The following is a 19,650-nucleotide window of genomic DNA, read 5'->3' as shown; positions in this document are numbered from 1 at the left end:
AGGGGGCAACGAGACGTACAACGGACAGCCAGGGTCAGGGAAGGCTTCGTAGAGGGGAGGTTTCTGGGGTAGGGACTGAAGGGAAGCCTTTGATGGGCAAGGTGGGGGTAAGAGCACAGCAGCAGGGACTTCCCGGCCTGGGGAGGGCAGGGACGAAGATGCAGGGTGGCCAGCACAGGGCGGTTCACAAGAAACAAAGAAACAGATCCGACTGGAGCGTAGTCCGTGATGGAGGGCGGTGAGGGGGAAGGTTGGCAAAGGGCAGGGTCAGATTGTGGACAGGCTAACATATTAGGCCGAGGAGATCCCATTTCATTCTAGATTTTAAGGATTCCTTTGGCAGCCATATATGAAACACTATTTATAGGAGCACAGGTGTAGGGGAGTGATGGTAAAAGTCTTAACCAGGCGGCGCCTGGGTGGCTCAGTTGTTAAGCATCTGCCCTCGGCTCAGGTCATGATCCCAGGGTCCTGGGATCGAGCCCCGCATCGGGCTCCCTGCTCCGCGGGAAGCCTGCTTCTCCCTCTCCCACTCCCCCTGCTTGTGTTCCTTCTCTTGCTGTGTCTCTCTCTGTCAAATAAATAAAATCTTAAAAAAAAAAAAAAAAAAAGTCTTAACCAGGCCCTAGGTCAGTGGCAAAGGGAGCACATCTGTCCAGCTCTCCCATCCGGCCCGGGTGTGCCCTGTCAGAGAGCCAGTGCCCAATGACCATTCACTGGGAGAAGGCTTTGGTGCTTCTTTTGGTAAAGGAGGAACTATCCATGCTCTGCAGTTTCGAGCTGCGGTGACCTCTGGTGCAGCACTGTCTTGTGCAGACAGCATGAGGCACACTTTGATTTGGGGCCTCCTAAGTTTGCACTGATGGCAGGACACTAAATACTCCGCTGGATATACTTTCTGGATCATCGGGAAATTCCTTTAGCATCCCTTGCTAAAAACCTTTCTTTAATATAAAAGTGTCCATTTTTCTACCTAAGCAGAGTAGGTTGATCATAATTGACCTTTATCTGATGAGGCACAATTCTGCAATGACCCAGGCTGTTTCCCCACACCTTTCATTTATTCAACAGCTCTTCTTTACCCACTCCGTGCCAGGCATTGAGCCAGGGGACGTGGTGAGCAAGACAGAAATAGTCTCTGCACACACACAGGACCACACCACTACAGTAAGACAGCATAAACCCAAAAGGAACCATACAAAGAAAAACTTAAAATTCCAGGAACCAGTTTTTTTTCCTCGTGATTTGTTTCTTTTCTAAAATTTGAGTGAAGAAAAGTAATCTGGTTAAGAGACACTTCCAATTGGTAAGGTTCCAGCTAATCCAGGGTTTACTGGATGGAACTGAAGCTGTCCTAGATAGAGTAATTATTGCTGCTATCACGAAACGGGCATTTTTCAGATCAGAATGAAGCATGCTTCAATCAGCGTAAGATTTTTACTGTAGATGCTTCTGTGTCTTCAGATACATGTTTTGATCTCAGAGGGATTAATTCACAAAGTATTAGCAAGTGGAGGAAATGCTGGAAATGAAATCGATGACGTTTGCTGTACCAAGCAGCTATTCCCAGGAGGTAGGTCCCTCAGGGAAGACCTAAAAACTAAGGCTATGTGCTCTCATCAAAGATGTGTTCTTCCCCAAATCCCTCCTCTAGCAGCCAACCGCATCTTTGATACATTTTCTAATTCTGTTTATCTTCCTGAAAAGTTCCCTATGTCATAACAGGATGTTACCCAGAGCTTTCCAATAAAAACAGAGAAAGTGAAGTTCTTAGATGAGGAGCAGGCAGGGATGGAAATCAGGAAGAAGCCGGGAAGGAACAGATGACCCGAGGGAAGATAAAGTTCCAGAGACTGACGGTGCGTCCAGATGCTCGTAGGAAAACAATCAGCTACGAGTCTGTAAGACAACAAGCATTCCCCCGTGCCACATACACAATAATGGTGTGATAAAGCGTTTCTCAAGAAAAAAAGACTCTATCAATCTTTCTGTACGATGAAGCTCGTAGGGGGCCTCTGGCAGCCTGGCTCCTGGCGTGCGGGCCAGCAGGGCTGAGGCGCTGGGCTCCCACCGCAGGCGGCGCGCCGGGGAGCCCGCAGCCCAGAGTTACCTTGTACCAGCCGCGGTCGTGCTCTGTGGCCGCACTGCAGTACTGCAGCACCTTGGGGATGGTGCTCTCGTTGATGCCCTGCAGGTTCAGCTGCCACTCCCCGAGCTTCAGGAAACACCTGGAGACAGAGCAACGAGCCCACGCTGCTACCCCCGCGTGCTAGCTCCCCACCCGCCCAACAAGGAGAACAGCCCATTCTGTCCGCGGAGCAGGAAAGCCTCCCTGATGCTTGTGCTTGCTCCCAGGAAGCACCGTGAGGCTGGGCTTTTCAAGCACCAGGATTCTCCACCACCCAGAAGGAAAAAAATGGGCGTTAGGGCCGCGTTTTGAATGTATCATTTCTTCTCCTTGACCTGTGTTTCAATGCTAACATCAACCAGGACCTGGTACGGGGTAGGTCTGCATGGACCTACCCACACCAACTTCAGTTTTGGGAGGGTGTCGGCTGCTGAGGAACTTTTCCTATTGATTGCTACCGGCTTCCCCTCATCTCTCCTTTCTCCCCTCCATTTTTAATAATAGATGCATATCAATATATGATATTATATCATGCATCATATATAATGACATACGTCATTTATAATAGATCATATTTATCATGATAATATTAACAACCAATACTTACTGATTGCTAGTCTCTTCCAGGTACTGCTCTAAACGGTTGATGTGTTTGTTCTATTAACCCTCATACCGCCTTCTACCGCCCTAACAAATTGGAGCTCTCATCATCCCCCTTTTATACGATGAGGAAACTGAGGCACAGAGCGGTTAAGTAACTCATCTAAAGTTGCACATCGAAGCAGCAGCAGAGCTGGCATTTGCAGACAAGGGGGTCTGACTCTCAAGCCAGACACCGGGAGGACAACAGCACATGGATGCTCTGGGGCTGAATCCTGGGCAAACAGCAGCAGGGGCTCTGGCGCAGCTCGATTCGATGGCTGCCTGGGGTTCCTACTGCAAAAGGCGGTGTCAGCAGCTCGCTGCCCAGGGAGTTCTGAGCATTCCCGCCATGCCGCAGAGGCTGCTAGCACTGGGGGGACTGGAGCACAGCTGGCCCCGGCCAGCGGGGACACCTCACCGGGCCATGAGCTTGTGCAGCTCTTGCTTGTGCTGCTGGTCCTCGGTGGCGATGGCGTGCTGGGCCTGCTGCTGCATGGTCTGCACGAAGTGTTGCATGTGCTGGAAGGCATCAATCTGTACCGGACAAAAGCAGGGGGAGCCGCTTGCCATTCAGCCTGGCCTCGCGGGACAGAAACCCCCATTCATCTCATGAGCCCTCGAGCCGACCCCCCTGTCCCAGGAGAGCACCCTGGAGCACAGGGCGAGGGTCCCCTAGGACAGGGGGCCAGGGCAAGACGCTGGGAGATGGTTGGGCTTTTCAAGAAGACTCATACTTTTCCAACTCAAGTCTCAGCTCTCCTTGGCTAACTGTACTGCTATTTTGAGAAGCCTCGGAAAAGCTACTTGCCTGGTTACCCCGAAATAACAATCCTTAGGAAGAAATGTGAAACAACTGCTTACTTCGCTGTCAACATATTGCCCCGGGGGAAGCCAGGCTTCTGGGGGATTGTTCCAGGCCCGTAAAACTTTAGTACTTGTTTAGAACTCTACGGTACCTTGGACACTCCAGCAGAGCCCAAACTATAGTTTTAAAAATCCGACAGAACCCTCAGTACCCAAATAAGAACACACAGATGGGGTGAAGCCCCTCATCCATCCATCCAAGGAAATAGGGGGAAGACACTGCCTGAGCAGACATCTAGGTGAACGGGGTGGCTTAGGAGTGAAACCGTCACAGCACCCTCAACCCATTCCATCTATTTACACCACAGGACTTGATACAAAGTGAGCCGAGGCACTTGGGTTAGGAACAGGGAGCTGAACAGGGAAGGGCAGACACGCAGAGTCAGAGATCTGGGAATAAGGTACCAGCCATCTGTAGAAGCCCACATGTCCACTCCCACCAGCACCTTGATTAATGGGATCCACACTATTTTTAAAGGGCCTCACGGGTGGAGACAGAGCTTACAAACATGAAAAGCTCCAATGGAAAAAAGGGTGGGATGTAAATCCACCAACATGGGGAGGGGAAACGGTATGTGAGAGAGTGGAAAAGAGGCAACACATTCTTTGCTGCAGAAGACGGGGGAAAAAAAAATCAACGCTTCCAATAAATAAGGTCAGAATGGTCTCCTTCCATTTTCTTTTTAGAAACTGAAATGTGTCAGTAGTGATGATCTTGAAGGAAAATACAACTCCCTGGCTTGGGGGCCAGGCCCAACCTCAGATACCTTTCAACGGAAGGAATTAATTGGCATCAACAGACAGGGCTCCCCCCAGAGCCAGAATGACATGACAAACGATTTATCAGGCAGCTAATCCACGCATGGGGACAGGGCAGACACACAGATGTTCCGACAGGTAACAAGACACCTGTCCCCCTCAGACAGCTGCCTTCACGGGGTTCCATTACTCACCCTGGCTTTAAAAAATGAATGACATTAGCAGTCCGCACCTGAGAAGTGATAAATGTTCCTTTAGTTTTTCCTCTATGAGAACTGCACTGAGCAGACTTAAAACTGACTAAGAAGGAAACAAAGAACTGAGAGGCAGCACTGGAAAGATCAACCACGAGATGGGGGATGGCTAAGCCGGTGTGCCGAGCGTGTCTGTCAAGCATGTAAGGGCTGAAGCAGGAGCTCTGACGCCAGGGCTATTCGGAGCCCGCACGCTCCGTGTTGCTGGCAGTCCAGACACACAGTGTAGATTCCTTTCAGGAGACTCAATCAGGCGCTGAATCAAAAATAAACTGCCCAAACCGGGGAGGACTGCGTAGTAGTTTGGATTTGAAGCTCAGTCTTAAGTAAATTTATCCAGCATGGGAGAATCTGTATCCTTCTATTCTGTGGCATGGAGGCCATTACTTTCAAGGAATTCAAAGTGTTCTATTAAAATACCCTCTTTTCTCCACCTCCAGAAAGCAAGGATGGAAAAACAGATTCTTTCTCTCTTACAGATGAAGGACTGGCTGCTCAGAGGAAGGGGCTTCTCTTGCGCCCAGAGTTTCAGCTGCACGTCCTACTCCTGGCTGGTGGGCAAGATCGATGTCCTCAGCTTAGTGAGATTTCACAGAAGGACCCACCTGTCTCTAGATTCTGGAGTGGCTCGTCTAGGAAAACATGGGACATAACACCTTCTGCCTGACGCCTTCCTGCAGAGCAGGCTCTGCTTTTCTCAAACTCTCTCACCTGCCTTATGCAAGGCAGAATACAATCACTTTACTGAATTATTTGTAGTGGAGGAAAGTAAAGCCCAGAGAGGAAAAGGGACTTGCTCAGTAGCATGATTATTATTACGTAGTTGGTTCTCTTTAAGTGACTCCTGAAAAGATGTAACATCTCTAGCTCTGGGCTTGAAGTTCAAGCACCTGACCTGAAAGAGGTTTCTAAATTTCTAATGCCTGTCGTTTCATGGCCTCCCATTGGAATCTGGGCTCCTAAGAAGAGGCCATAATGTGTGGAGAGGTTGGGCTGTGGTCATATGTTGAAAGAAGTCACTCCCTGGTTGAGACATTAGCCAAGAGGCTCCTGCTGCCTCCCTTTGGCACAATGTTCAAACACTTGGACGCTGTACACAGGAAGGAAACCAGACTACACTCAGATCCAGCACCTCCTGTTTTTCTCATTTGCCTGGAGGAAGGTCAGGCTTTGAATCAGGAGTGCTCTGGCCCGGGAAGTTTGCAGAGACTTACAACAAAACCAAACCAAACCCCCCAAAACAACAAAAAGAAAACAAAACCCCCAAATGACACACGTAGAGAATGGAGCTCAGGCTGATCCTATTGATGCAAACCCCGTCGAAGACCCAGCGCTGGGGTGCAGGGCTCCCGATCCCACTCTGGGTGGTTTTCGCAGTCACAGTCAACCACCCAAAAAGAAGTCAATTTCCAGACACGGTCCCAGATTTCCTTAAGTGTGCCTTCCACAGCCTCGGCTGCAGTGGTCGCTCTGCACTCCTTTTTCCCAGCAGGCCCCGCGTGGGGACCACGATGGGGAGAGGAGGAGAGCTGGGACGCTCCCTCTGTTTGGTAAGGGGGATGAAGAGCCAGAGCAGGGGCTGATTTTGCCTCCAGGGCCAACTTTTTGTTAATCATCACCATCATTCAGGGAGATCGTTTCAAAAAAGAAAACCAAAACCCCCACCAGGAGCCACACATATTTCCCTGTCTGAGGAAGGACCCTGTCTGTAAATAAAGGAAGAGGAATTCTACGCTGGCTCTAAGAAGACGCTCCCTACTGGATTCAGCATGACACTCTGGGTGTTGCTGCTTTTGAATCCTAACTGATGATTGGAAAGGAGACGAAAAGTCTGAAAAACCCGACTGGTCTTATGAAATTTCCAGTCTATGTTTTCACAGATATGCTGCCTTTTGGGTACTGAAAAGCCCACTTTCTCTTGGGAGGCGGGGGGGGGGGGGTGGTGGTGGTGAGGAGGCCAGAAATTGTGCCCTTTCTATGTTCCAGCATACTCCGTCTGCTGATAAATACAACTGTGACTACACTCAAGAGTTTGGTCAATGGTACACGTGTAGGCCCTTGAATACGAGTCACTTCTGAAATCAGGCCAAATAGTTTCCTAATAGGAGCAGACTCCCTGACATGGTGGTTTGGAGGCTGTTTCCTTCTGGGCCCCAAGGCAGTGAGAGGCCGGTTAGTGAGCATTCTGGAGAAACATGGTCTACTGCTGGATGGATTCGGATACAGACCTTGCGAGCACTCTTCCACATGTTTTTCATGTAGGCGTAGGTCACTTGAGGGTGAACTGTTGGCAGAGGATGGTCAAGTTGCCGAGATGGATCAACTCCCAGGAGCAACACTAAGGTTTTATGAGCAAGGGCCTTAAAAACAAGAGAGGTCGCGTGGTAAACAGAATGGGACTGGGAGCGCCTTTCCCTCCTCAGCCTCCCACCCCACCCTATGGTGGGGGTTACTCACCAGTCTGCCACTCTTCCCACAGAGACTGGCATACTTGAGCCAGGTCCTCATGTCCTCATGAGGGCTGACCACGAGTGACCGCACCATCAAGATTTTCTGCCAGTCCTCCACAATACGCTGGCAGCCCTGAAACATTCAGGAGTGAGAATTAGGCATGTCCTCCGCTATACCTTTAATCCCCAACAAGCAACAGCAAAACCTGCCTTGAATCAACAAAGACATTCATTTTTACAACCTCAACTTTCTCAAGTGAAGGGTACTGTGAAGAAACACACTTCTTAGGAACCTCTCAAAATCTGAGGATTAGGAGAGTATAGGCTCTGGTCCTTGAGTCCTGGCCCTGCAGCTTCCCATCTGTGGGACACCGCACACGTTACTTAACCACTAAAATGGGAGTAAAGATAGTACCAACTTCATAGGGCTATGATGAGGGCGACATGAATTAAACTACTGAAATTTCTTTTCTGGATTGTAAATGCATTTTTTTTTTTTTAAAGCCAGTCTTCTTTTTTCATAACGGATTGTATTTATTTATTTGAGAGAGAGGGAGAGAGAGAGAGTGAGAAAGAGAGAGGAGCACCAGTGGGGTGAGAGGCAGAGGGAGAGACAGACTCCTCGTTGAGCAGGGAGCCAGATATGGGGCTTGATCCTGGAACTCCGGGATCGTGACCTGAGCCGAAAGCAGACGCTTAACTGACTGAGCCACCCAGGCGCCCCAATAGTGCATTTTTAACTTTGATTTTTTTGCTTCAGCTTCTCTGGCTGAAGAAGACAATCACTGACAAATCCAACTTCAAATGTATCATACAGGGGAGCCTGGCTGATTCAGTCGGTAGGGCATGTGACTCTTGATCCAAGAATGTGAGTTCGAGCCCCAAGTTGGATGTAGAGATTACTTAAAAATAAAGTCTTGGGGCACCTGGGTGGCTCAGTCGTTAAGGTTCTGCCTTCAGCTCAGGTCATGATCCCCGGGTCCTGGGATCGAGCCCCGCATCGGGCTCCCTGCTCGGTGGGGAGCCTGCTTCTCCTTCTCCCTCTGTCTACCACTCTGCCTACTTGTGCTCTCTCTCTGTCAAATAAATAAATAAAATCTTTAAAAAATAAATAAATAAAAAAATAAAGTCTTTAAAAAAATATATCATTCAAAATTTGAAAGATGAATTAAGTATAAAAGAAGTTTATTTTTATTTATTTTTTTAAAAGATTTATTTATTTGACAGAGACAGACACAGTGAGAGAGGGAACACAAGCAGGGGGGGTGGGAGAGAATCAGGCTTCCTGCGGAGCAGGGAGCCCAATGGGGGGCTCGATCCCAGGACCCTGGGATCATGACCCGAGCCGAAGGCAGACGCTCAATGACTGAGCCACCCAGGTGCCCCTAAAAGAAGTTTAAATAAATTCTCAGATGCTGCTGCTTGTAAGCGGTGGCATCGTCAGTCCTGAAGTTATTAATGCCTAAACCTGCACGAAGACTTGCCTAGATTCTTTCTGCTTCATTTTCATTGGTCTCAGATCAAAAACTGCATGTAGAAGGAAAAGTGCCTCATTCACTCACACATATAAATTCCTTTTAATTAAAAAAGAGTGAATTCATTGTTATCAAAAGGGATAGGCTAATTTTATATCAAAAACTTCTGAGGGTAAGTGGCCCCTCCTCTTCCACCTTCGCTGTAAGAAGTCAGACTCAGAGACAAGCCACTAGGGGAGCAGGGCTGGTCACTCCATCAGCAAATCTGTCCATTTGAAAGACAAATGGAACCAAAGGAGCCATCCTCCATGGAGGTGAGTCTGAGAATCTAGCAACAATGGTCGCAGGCTTTTAAATATGACAGGATCCACTGTGAGCCTAAATAAGGAACCCAAGGCAAGTAAGGCTGACCCCTCAAACTGCCCCATGGGAGACTCTGGCAGGGGATTTCAACTTAAATGACTTGAAACAAAAGGGCAGCTCATTGAGTGCTTTGACAGCAAGCCATCCACAAGAGCCAAATTTCTACCACAAACTTAATGCTTTATTTTCAGGCCTTGGACCATATCTTTCCATCCCATTAAGTGTGACAACACTGATTTGGAAAGTTATGAAAATAGGAAAAAGTACATTGAGTGACTGTTTTGGAAACTTCTCACCATCTGCTAGTTTCTTCCAGAGGCTGAAATAATCTGGCCCCCTTTAAACCAAAAAGCATCTTGTCTCAAGGTAGGAAAGTCACGAAGGCCTCAGATGCTGACAGTGTCTTGGACATGATAAAATCAAACACGGGTTTCCCCTCTCCAAGATGCATTTGTTCCATCCCTGTCCGGATCTCTATTTGAATAAAGCCTCCCTTGTTAGAATGGCAGAACACTCATCAGATCTCTGATTTGGAAATTCTTCACCCCATTATGGGCACTTAAAAAAAATGGGGTGTGTACAAGTCAGGTGGGAAATGCTTGCTTTGTGGAATTCTCTTCTGGTGTCCAATAGACAATTTTCCATCAAAACATTCACTGGGCATTTCATAATTGCTAATAAAACATATGAAAGAACCGCATGTGCTCACTGCCACGCACAAACGACTGTATTCACACATGCTCCTTTGCCCGATGCTCTTCCCTTGCCAGTGGAATGTGCCCTGAGCTTCCCAGACAGGAATGCAGCCTGGAGTGAAAAGGTTTTGTCACAGCCTACCGAGGGGCCTGGAACCACAGACCCTGATTTGCCTGGAGACAGAATTTGGAAATAGGTGTGGATGGGCCAAGAGGAACAGTCTAAAACCAAGGAGGCTAATTATGATGCACGGGGGACAAGCGGCTTCTGGAGTGGTAAAGGCTTTCTCTCCTTTGAAAATGAACTTGCCCTACTACCGACTCAAGGAATGGGAGAACTGTCCTTTCCAAGAACACTTAAGACTGCTGACTTCCAGATCTGGAACTGACCGCGCCTCATGCTCAGATGATCAGAATGTACAATGAAAACACTGATGGAGGACTTGGAGAAGTTTCTCCATGAGGGAAACTTCAGTAGAAAGCAGTCTGAAGAGAGACCGTGCATGACTGTGACCGGAGGAACAGTAAACAGCAAGGGTTGGTCGGCTGAAACATTAGGCAGCCCCATTTAAAAAGCTGGATGCAGGCAGCCAGTAAGTGGACTTAGAGTAGTGGTTCTGTGTTGGCCACACACCGGAAGCATCTGGGGTGGCTGGAGAGATATTGATCCTGGGTCTATCCCCAGAAATTTTGTTTTATTTGGTCTGGGAAGTGGCCTGGGGATCCACATTTTAAAAATCCCTGCAGGTCATCCTATCGGGCAGCTGAAGCTAAGAACCACTGATTCTGAGGTTAAGATTCTCAACAGGCTGTCTGTAAGTGTCACTTACTAAAGACATTTTCTTGTGTTCCTAGAGAAGGGTCAGAGGAGGCTGGAGAACTGGTCATTCGCTCATAGCTAAGGGCTGAGCTGCACAGCCTCTGAGTGCTTTGCCTTGAATGCCACCCCAGCTTCTGTGGGGAGGCAGGGAGCATGTGCTGGGCAAGAGCAGGGGAGGGAGAGTGGGGTCGGGGGGCTACTGGGGGCTATCTAGCAGCCTCACCTGCAGTCTCTCCCACCAGATCTGGCGGATGATCTCCCGTCGCTCAGGGACAAGTTTGTACTGGATAACCTCCTCCAGCTCGGAGAGCATGTGGCAAGAGACCATGGCCTGATGGAAGCAAGTCACATTCTCACTTAATACTGCATGAACAATCTGAAAGCCAGGATTCATTTCAATCTTTCCTTCTAGCGACAGGGTATCTGCTGAGAATACACAGGCACGTTCCCAGCAGCCTGGGAGTCCTCACTCGGCCACGCTGAAAAAAGAACTGAAGTGAGCCTCTGAAACGACCCTGTGCAGAATATTTCACACTCACCCCATATGCCCGACTGTAGCTCTCTCCTGCCATAGCGGTTAACTCGGCATCCAGCAGGTCTCTGGCTTTGTCGATGCACTAGAGGAGAGACAGGAGAACCACAGAACTGAGCTGTGGGCTTGGGGGCCAGGGGCGGTGCTGTTTTTTTTTCAGGCTTGTCAGCTAGCTGGAGTTTATTCATTTCACTTAAATTCTAGGGTGAAGAAAAAAGTTCACTGAAGAAGGGAAGAAACCTTTTACCAGATCTGTAAAGCTAAAGAAGAACGTTATCCGACTTCTCAGAAGAGAAAGAACATATAGCAACTGCAAGCTTACCATCCTGAATCCCGGGGAACTAGGGAGGGAACATGCAGGCTTAGAGACGGAAGCACTGTGCTCTTGCGTCTCCAGAGGACAGCCTGTGGACCTGCTCTCTTTCATCTTCTCCTTGCTGGACACACTTGTGAGCCTAAACTGTGCACACTCAGTAGCCCCATGTGGTCGTCACTGGCTTCTAAGCCATCTTGTCCTCATGAGGGAGCGCCTCCACTCTGGCAGAGGAACGCCCAAACCTGCCCATGTCACGGGGGCTTCTGTGCCTCAGTTCTGGTCCTGTAAATCCCAGCTTGGAGGATGGCCGCGGGACTGTGGCTTGAGTCTTCCGTTTCATCAACTAAACACCCTGCACGTGGAGCTTTTCTTTCTCGAATGTTTGAGACTGAGGACGGTGTCCCCATCCCTTAGGTGCTCAGGTCACTTAACCCAGCACCCCATCCAAGACAGTCCAGTGCCTGTCAGGATGTGATTACTTCATTCTTTTATTCTGCAGGCCAGCATGGGATTTTTCAAATCTGATGCTAGCTTTCCCGGAAGGTCATCCCTGTGTGACACTCCTGCCAGAAGGGGCTCGTGACTGATCCCCGCTGCAGGGGGTACTGCTGCTGTCCCCATCCTCCTCGGGTGAGACAAGACGGTTTCTCTCTACTATGAGGAATGCTAGCAAAGTGATCAAAGCATGCAATGATGACCCGAGAAGTTCACTGCAGAGCAATGTAAATGGTAACTTCCCCAACACCTTGGTTCCTCTCAGAGCAGAAAGTGGCCCTGGCCGATGTGCTGGCAGTCTTCTTCTGAGTATTCTGCTCCAAAGCCTAGATTCCCGTCAGCTCACAGTGCCAAACACCAGAGCGGAAGTACATTAGTCCCTTTCTGCAGGCATTGCGTGCCTAGGAACTGACAGGGCACACATTACTATCTTTTCTTTGCTAGATGGTCTGAGTCCATGTAAGTTTTTACCTGTTGCGCCAAGGAGAAGAGGTCCTGATGCAGCGCCAGCACAGCTCTGTAAAATGCCCCATCGTGGGTGTCCCGAGGGATCATACAGGTGTACTCCTCCATGCTGTCCCACTGACCTACACACACACACACACACACACACACACAGAAAAGCATTGGGGGGGGTCAGCTTACTGGGCTAGGGTAGCAGCTCAAATAGGCCTTGTCATTGTTACTTGCATTTAGCTTGGGGCTCAAACAAGACAAACTTATGCCTGATGTATCAAAACCCCACGGAGACTCTGTACACTCTATGGGGTTGAGTGAGCCAATTTAACAAACAAAGCCACATCTGTCTTCCAAACACAGGACTCCATTGCTGCCCCAGGGAGTTCTGTGATCGATGGGAGAAACAGAGTGAGTGCAAAGCCTACAAGTCAAGAGGCTTTAATGTAGCACCTCATTAACCCAGAGAACTCTCTCCAGTTTCCCTAGGTGAGATGGAATGGCTTTCTTCCCTACTAGCAAAGCAGCTCACAGTTCAATGGTACGTTGGAAATTACATTTTCCCCTAAACAATTGAAAGTGGTCATTACCCAGACACGGGGCAGGATTAGACAAATAGTTTGCCCGTCTCTGGCAGTACCTGTGCCTCAGGAGGGAGGGGATAAATATTTTAAGAGGCTCTGTTGTAACAGAAAGATGGGCTAGGTCCTAGCATGGTAGTCTCTGTGTCAGGGCAGACGGGGGAAATGGCTGCATCTGAGAAGAGATATTCACTTCCCCTGATGGGGCGGGCATGTATCACATGCCAACATTTCCAAGGCCATCTGCAGAAAAGATAGCAGCCTCATTAGCTGCAAACTGCAGGGCAGCTGATTTTACAAGGCATTTTCCTGCCTTTCACTCCAGACCATCGGCTCATTCATTCTCTATGCCTCTGGGCAAAAGCAAATGGCAAACGATGACTCCTCAGGAAGCAATTTGTTTTTGAAAAATGTTCTGGATCCAGCCAAGAGCTCATGAATGGCAAGGATATAAGCTCTGTGACTCAAGAGGGATGGAATGGAGGTAGAAGGTTATGTAACCTTCTTCTGGACTCCATAGGTGAAGCTTTTCACTTGGGACAGCCTATGGATTCTTTCCCCTCTTACTGAGAACATCTCTGGAATAGACAGTAATCCTCTCCCAGCTGGGGCTTGGTGTCAGAAATCTACACGTGTCTGTGGGGACTAAAAGGAAATCTCTCCCTTAAAATACTCAGGGAGTCGGAGTAAGGGGGGTGAGTGTTGGGTAGCAAGGAGAACAGAAAATACAAAACTGTCAAAATTTTTATAACTGTTGGAGAAGGTGAGGGCATATGGGGATTCATTACACTATTCTCTTCGCTTTTTTGTTTTAGTAAAGTTCTAGAATAACAGTTAAGAAATAAAAGGGGACAGAAAGTTGTCCTCTCTATTTCTGCTAGGGGTACAGACATGATGGGTGGAGCTCCAGCAGCCATACCGGATTATGAGGTAGACTCAAAGATGGAGGCCTCATGCAAAGCAGAAAATATGGAGAGAGGCTAATGACAGTGGAACCAGGACACCAAGTTGGAAATTTCTACTTCTAGATTTTATTTATATGAGAGAAAAATTTTGAACCAGTAACTTGTTTAACATAAACAATACCAAACAAACCTCACTAAATATCTTGATTTTGATGCTTGCTCACCAGTTTCCTTGGCTTCCCCAGGAAGGGCCATTTTTACCTGAGTCTAACAAGTTACTTGTGGTCATCAGGTAGAAGGGAGAAGTGGGAGAAGTACCTGTGGATACAGATTTCTGGACGCTTTTGTGGACCTGACGTCTCTACCTGGAGCCACAGTACCTTCCTTTTCGAATGCGAGCCCCCCGCCTCCCTCTCCCTACCTTGACCGGGGTGCCTGCGAGGGAAGCCTCACCTAAACCCCATGCAGCTGCGGCAGCCATGCGGGCCATCTTGGCTTGGGTCTCATCATTAACCAGGGTCCACTTTTCACAGCACTGCTGGTGGAGCTGCCCCCTGAAGGAGAAGAACCATACAGTTGGGTTAAGTGAAATCACCTCCATAACCTGCTCATCTTCCTCTCTAGTCCCTTTGCTTAAGCTGGGGCTACACAGAGACTGGATGACAGGGGCCTGCCTGGAACTGGGAACCTTTAAATAAAAAGCATTTTTGACTGGGTCCTAAGATACAGGAGAAGTGGTCGGTTATTTGTTGTTTCTATGGCCTGGTGGCTCACAATTTGTCTGCGAGTGACTTTATCAAAGACAGGGACTGTGCCTAACTCTATGTGATCTGAAATGTCCTGAACATCTGGCCCTCTTCATAAATATTAATAGCTTCTGTCCTATGCCAAGGAACTGCGGGCTCTGTCCCCCAAGCAGGCCTACAGAGAAAGCAACCTGAAGAGACACATCTGGACACATTCATTTTGGGCTCAAAGCTGCAGGGAGAACAGGCTCTTACAAGTGTGATACGAACGGCTGCAGTCTGGGACGAGACTCAAATGAAATCAGCCAGCACAGAAGAAAGAAGGCTCTACCGTGGTCACACCCCCAGAAATCCAGATGCTCACTCTTAGATTTTGCAAAACTACCATGAGTGTGGGTCAGGACTAGAAAAACTGAGATCTGAACGGTGCTCCCCAGACTTCAATACACAGACAGCGTGGACAGCCTCTCAAGAAAGATGTCCCGTTGACTGTTGATGCTGTTGCCTTCCCATGTTCCCCTTCTGAATGAAAGGAGATGAGACCTTGCTAGTGGGTGAACAGGAGCCTGTTTTCCTGTGAGCTTTGAGACTCAGCTAGGAGGCTCTAATCTTCCCTGCTTTCTGAAAGAGATGTTGCAGGAATTTTTTTTTTTTTCTAAAGGATGTTTTAACTTGGTCTCGGCAGTGGAGTCAAGAGAAAAGGTCCAAGTTCCAAGTGGCCCAGCTCAGAAGCCGTGAGGGACGTGAGCTGCACCGCACGTGACAAAGATGCCGAAGTTGGGCGGTGCTGAAGGGCTCTAGGCGGAGCTCACCGAGAAGTGGGCTGGCGACCACATCTAGGACGACTGCTTGGGGGCCGTGATCCAGCATCGTGTCAAAGGCGGTCATTACCCTCACCGTCTCTCTGGCGCATGATCAAGAGAGCCAGGGACATAACATTCTAGTTCAATACACAGCTCAGATCAAAAAGAGGAAGAGGAAGTGGGCAGCCTTCATGCCCTATGCTCTTACTGAAGCTCAGTGACGGAAGCAGGATGAAGTGGGATGTTGGCTTCCTGCCATCCACACCCAGAAACCTTCCACTACTGGCCCTGGGAGGGCTGACCTAAGAACAGCGGTTCTCACACTGCCCGTGCATCACAATCCCCTGGAGGCTCCTTCAGATGGATTGCTGGGTGCCACCCCTTGAGTTTCTGACTCAGGAGGTCTGCAGTGGGTTTAAGAATGTACGTGTCTAACAAATTTCTTGGTGATGCTGCTACCGTGGCCCGGGGGCCACAGTATGAGAACCACTGGCTCAGCAGCCGATTTTTGCTGGGGTTCCTCCCGGACGTAGGGGAGAAAGCTACCTGATCACCGAATGGTCCTTCCAACCCTAGATTTCAAATGTGGATAGCTGGTGGCCACAGGCAACTCAGCATCCTCTAGTCTTCTGTGAGGACCATCCAGTTCTGGGCCATGGGTCTGGGGATTTGACTTTGCTTTTCATCTAGAGGCAGGGAGAGTTCAGTATGAAACGCCACAACCTGTGACCTCAAACGACAAAACAGGGAGCAGGAGAGGAGCAGCACTCTGGAAACGCGGTCCCCTGACAGGAGACACGGGCACCGCCTTCAGGCCACGGCTATGGCGAGAGCTGCCAGGACACACAGAGGCGGGTTCCTTTCCCATAAGCACTCGTTTCCAGTAAGAACACAGAATATACTGAGTCCTAACTCTCAAAGGCAGGGGGAAAACCAAATCAAATAAAAAAATATGAGACTATTTGTGGGGCAAACACTAGGCTCTGTTTTCTTTTTCTTTTTTTTTTTTTTTAAGATTTTATTTATTTATTTGACAGAGATAGAGAGAGGGAGAGCACAAGCAGGGGGAGCGGCAGGCAGAGGGAGAGGGAGAAGCAGGTTCCCCACTGAGGAAGGAGCCCGACATGGGGCTCGATCCCAGGACTCCGGGATCATGACCTGAGCCAAAGGAGCCACTTAACCGACTGAGCCACCCAGGCGCCCCAAGGCTCTGTTATCTGAGACCTCTCACAGCACACCAGGGAACACTGGGTAGAAGGCCCGCCCTCCAAGACTCTGACTTTCCCACCTAGTACAGCAGCAAGAAGCTCAGAGAACATTCTTTCCTGTGGAACACTTAAGTGGTTGGCTGCCTGTGTTCTTGCTCCTGAGCAGTCTGTTCTCCAGGACCCAGAGGCCGTGTTACGGAGCAGTGTGGGGAGGGGGCTGACTTACATTCACCATGGCAGCAGGTGTGGCTGTGTGTGCCATGGGGCGGGGGGGGGGGGGCGGATAGCTCTTGTAGTTAGCTTCTTGGGGAACGGGGTACATTCTCAGCTCACTGGTAACCCCTGATCACTGCGGATGCCACCTCTGCTGAAAACCGGCCTCAGTCAGGCATGTTCCGGATATATACTTAAAGTGAAAGCCATTTAAAAAAATTGCACACTCAAGAGAACTGACCGAACAAACCATATAAGAATCCTGCAGACGATCAGGAAAAGAATTCTGCTTCTTTCATCTCTTTTTTAAAATCTCTTTCAGTCTGCTGCATTTCTAAAGCCCCTGGTCAGCATCACCAGCCACTTACACTTTGTAGGTAATTATGAAACTGGAATTAATCCAAGAGAGCAGAGGTAGAGGGGGCCGAGTCCTGCCATGGCAGGAGACCCAGATCACTTGCTCTTGGGACCCCTCGGACAGGCTGTGTCAACTTCACAGAGTCAACTCCCCTGAGTGTCACAGGGGATTAGACAGTCACATCAAAAGTCTCTTCAGTACACCCAAGCTATCCCTATGTAACCCGTGGAAGGAAGTGCTTGTCTCTAATTCTTGAAGTGAGGGAGGGCCTGGGAGAGGCCTCAAGGAGGAAGCAACGGTACAGGTGGACTCTGAAAGGTGGGGAGAGTGTCCAAAAGTGGAAAAAGGAGCAGAGGAGGAGGCGGGCACTTCCGGAAAGCGAATGAACAGACGCAGACAAATTCTGTGGGGTTTGGACAAGATTGAAGTTTGGCCCGAGTTCGGATTGTGAGGTAAAGTTCACTGAGAAATGGGCTGGAGTCACAATAAGGCTTGGATGTAGGCTGTAACACTTACATGTAAACCCAAGGGCAACAAGGGAGACACTAAAACATTTTAGGAATTGGTTAGAGTTGAATTTTAAGAATGTTTACACCTTGTTTTTTTTTTTTATCTTTCTCTTAATAACATGGTTGCATGATAACCGATCTGAAAATGGAAAAAAATTGTTTTTGAAATAATGTGGCTAATTCTCGACCCACTACTCTTTTGCTTTAGATTAGTGCTGTCCAAGAGAAGTTTTGAGAGTGATGAAAATGTTCTGTATCTGGACTATCCAAAGTGGTAGCTGCTAGCCACATGTGGCTACTGAGTCCTTGAAATGTGGCTAGTGTGACTTGAATTATTAGTTTTACTTAATTCTAAATAGCTACACTTGGCTAGTGGCTACAGTACAGTTTTAGATACCTGTTGGACGTCAAAAAACAAAAACAAAACTCAAAAACCTTAATTGTACAAACTAATGAGGTAGATTTGATAGGATATCCTTCTCCATGGAGGTGAAGGAGTATGGAATGCTAATTACAGAAATAAACAATGGCACTTGACTCTCCCTAATAATGGTTAAGCCAGACAAGCCAATTTCAAGTAATTTTACACTATTATTTGTATATATGTGATCCAATGCCTAAAGCTAAAATCGTTGACATTAAATTTTCATGCAGTACAATTACATCTTCTATCTTAGGAATACAGTAACGACTTTATATTAAAAAATAAAAATAGCAATCATTTACCAAAGAATATCTATAATTAGGTACAGAAAAAATGTGTAGTGGGAGAACGTTCTTTTTAGAAGACTTCCTTTGATTTTTTTCCCCCCAATAATAACTGTCCAAGGTATAGAATTTCAAAACAAATCTAAAGTTGCCTATTTAGGTAGCCTGAGGTTGGCTAATCCAATGGAACATTATGCGGCCCTTCAGAAAGGGAGGCAGCACCTGTAGGCAGTGATGTGAAGGGTGGCCTGCACATGCTCAGTGAGAAAATACGGTGCAAACGGTGTACAGAGTTCACCATCATAATGTATACGGGTGCACAGACCATCGCGCGAAGTCTACACGGAGACCCGGTCTCAGTGGCTGGGGGGTTGGGGGACAAGGAGAAGACTTGGTTTGCATAGTTCTGACACCGTTTTGTACTAGTGAATTTTGTGCCATGTGCACATTACCTTTTCTAAAAAATAATGCTTTAAAAATAAAAAAATGAATACAAGAATGTAGATTAAGGGGCGCCTGGGTGGCTCAGTCGTTAAGTGTCTGCCTTCGGCTCAGGTCATGACCCCAGGGTCCTAGGATCAAGCCCCGCATCAGGCTCCCTGCTCGGCGGGGAGCCTGCTTCTCCCTCTCCCACTCCCCCTGCTTGTGTTCCTTCTCTCACTGGGTCTCTCTCTGCCAAATAAATAAATAAAATCTTTAAAAAAAGGCCCCGAACGCAGATCCAAATGGGAGGGCGCAGGCCTGTGGAATTCTCCCTCCCCCAGATGGCTCCTCGGAGGCCTGCTTTCAGGGGAACCTTAGACTTTAGGTTGATGGTTCCAGCCTTGCTTTATTCTGAAAACTAAAACTGTAATTCCTTCCGCTCTCACTTCCACCTCTAATAAGCCTCTAAATCCTGTCAACACCACCTCCTAAACAGCTTGGGATCCAGCCCCTTCTCTCCACCCCTTCCCTCTCCACCACCCTCTCCCCTTGGGCGGCCTCTCATGTGGTCATGCCGTCCCTTCTCTGGTCTCCCTTCAATCCACTCTCTGACTTTGCTCCCAAAAGGGTTTTGTGTATAATGCAAACCTGCCAACCACGGCCCTCCAAGTCCTTGGGTGGCCTGTCAGTAGCCCCAACTCCTCACTTGGGAGTATAAGCCCCACACCATCTGGGCCCTAGCTACCTCTCCTGCCTCACCTTCTACCTTTCCACATCACACCTGACCCTCCAAGCCACACTGAGCCTTCCAAATGCTGAACAACTGTGCTCACTCCTTCTCACTGCACCCATTTCAAGTTAGGTATCACTTTCTCCTGGAAATCTTCTAAACCTGGATTAGGGCCCCTTCGTATTTTCCACAGCCCCCTCTGCTTCCTCTTTTTGAC

General features: G+C 48.5%; 1 protein-coding gene across 6 annotated transcripts in view; it reads right to left on the bottom strand.

The window, feature by feature from the left end:
• MTOR (mechanistic target of rapamycin kinase) overlaps window positions 1–19,650 on the bottom strand; it is a 124,525-nt gene that overhangs the window by 19,593 nt on the left and 85,282 nt on the right. For 5 of the 6 annotated variants that reach the window (XM_045898709.2, XM_064589937.1, XM_045898707.2 and 2 more), the window contains 8 exons: window positions 14,189–14,289; window positions 12,265–12,380; window positions 10,990–11,067; window positions 10,674–10,781; window positions 7,105–7,230; window positions 6,876–7,007; window positions 3,189–3,304; window positions 2,111–2,228 (listed from right to left, as the gene is read on the bottom strand). In XM_045898709.2, coding sequence (XP_045754665.1) covers window positions 2,111–2,228; window positions 3,189–3,304; window positions 6,876–7,007; window positions 7,105–7,230; window positions 10,674–10,781; window positions 10,990–11,067; window positions 12,265–12,380; window positions 14,189–14,289 — 895 coding nt within the window. The remainder of the gene's footprint in view (window positions 1–2,110; window positions 2,229–3,188; window positions 3,305–6,875; window positions 7,008–7,104; window positions 7,231–10,673; window positions 10,782–10,989; window positions 11,068–12,264; window positions 12,381–14,188; window positions 14,290–19,650) is intronic. The other variant, XM_064589938.1, reaches the window with a different exon arrangement.

The sequence above is a fragment of the Mirounga angustirostris genome, unplaced genomic scaffold, assembly GCF_029215605.1.
Source record: "Mirounga angustirostris isolate CCGP_5_RB_7025 unplaced genomic scaffold, mMirAng1.0.hap1 SCAF_4, whole genome shotgun sequence".
Lineage (NCBI taxonomy): Eukaryota > Metazoa > Chordata > Mammalia > Carnivora > Phocidae > Mirounga > Mirounga angustirostris.
The sequence above is the reverse complement of the archived record's forward strand: the minus strand, read 5'-3'. Positions and strand labels throughout refer to the sequence as shown.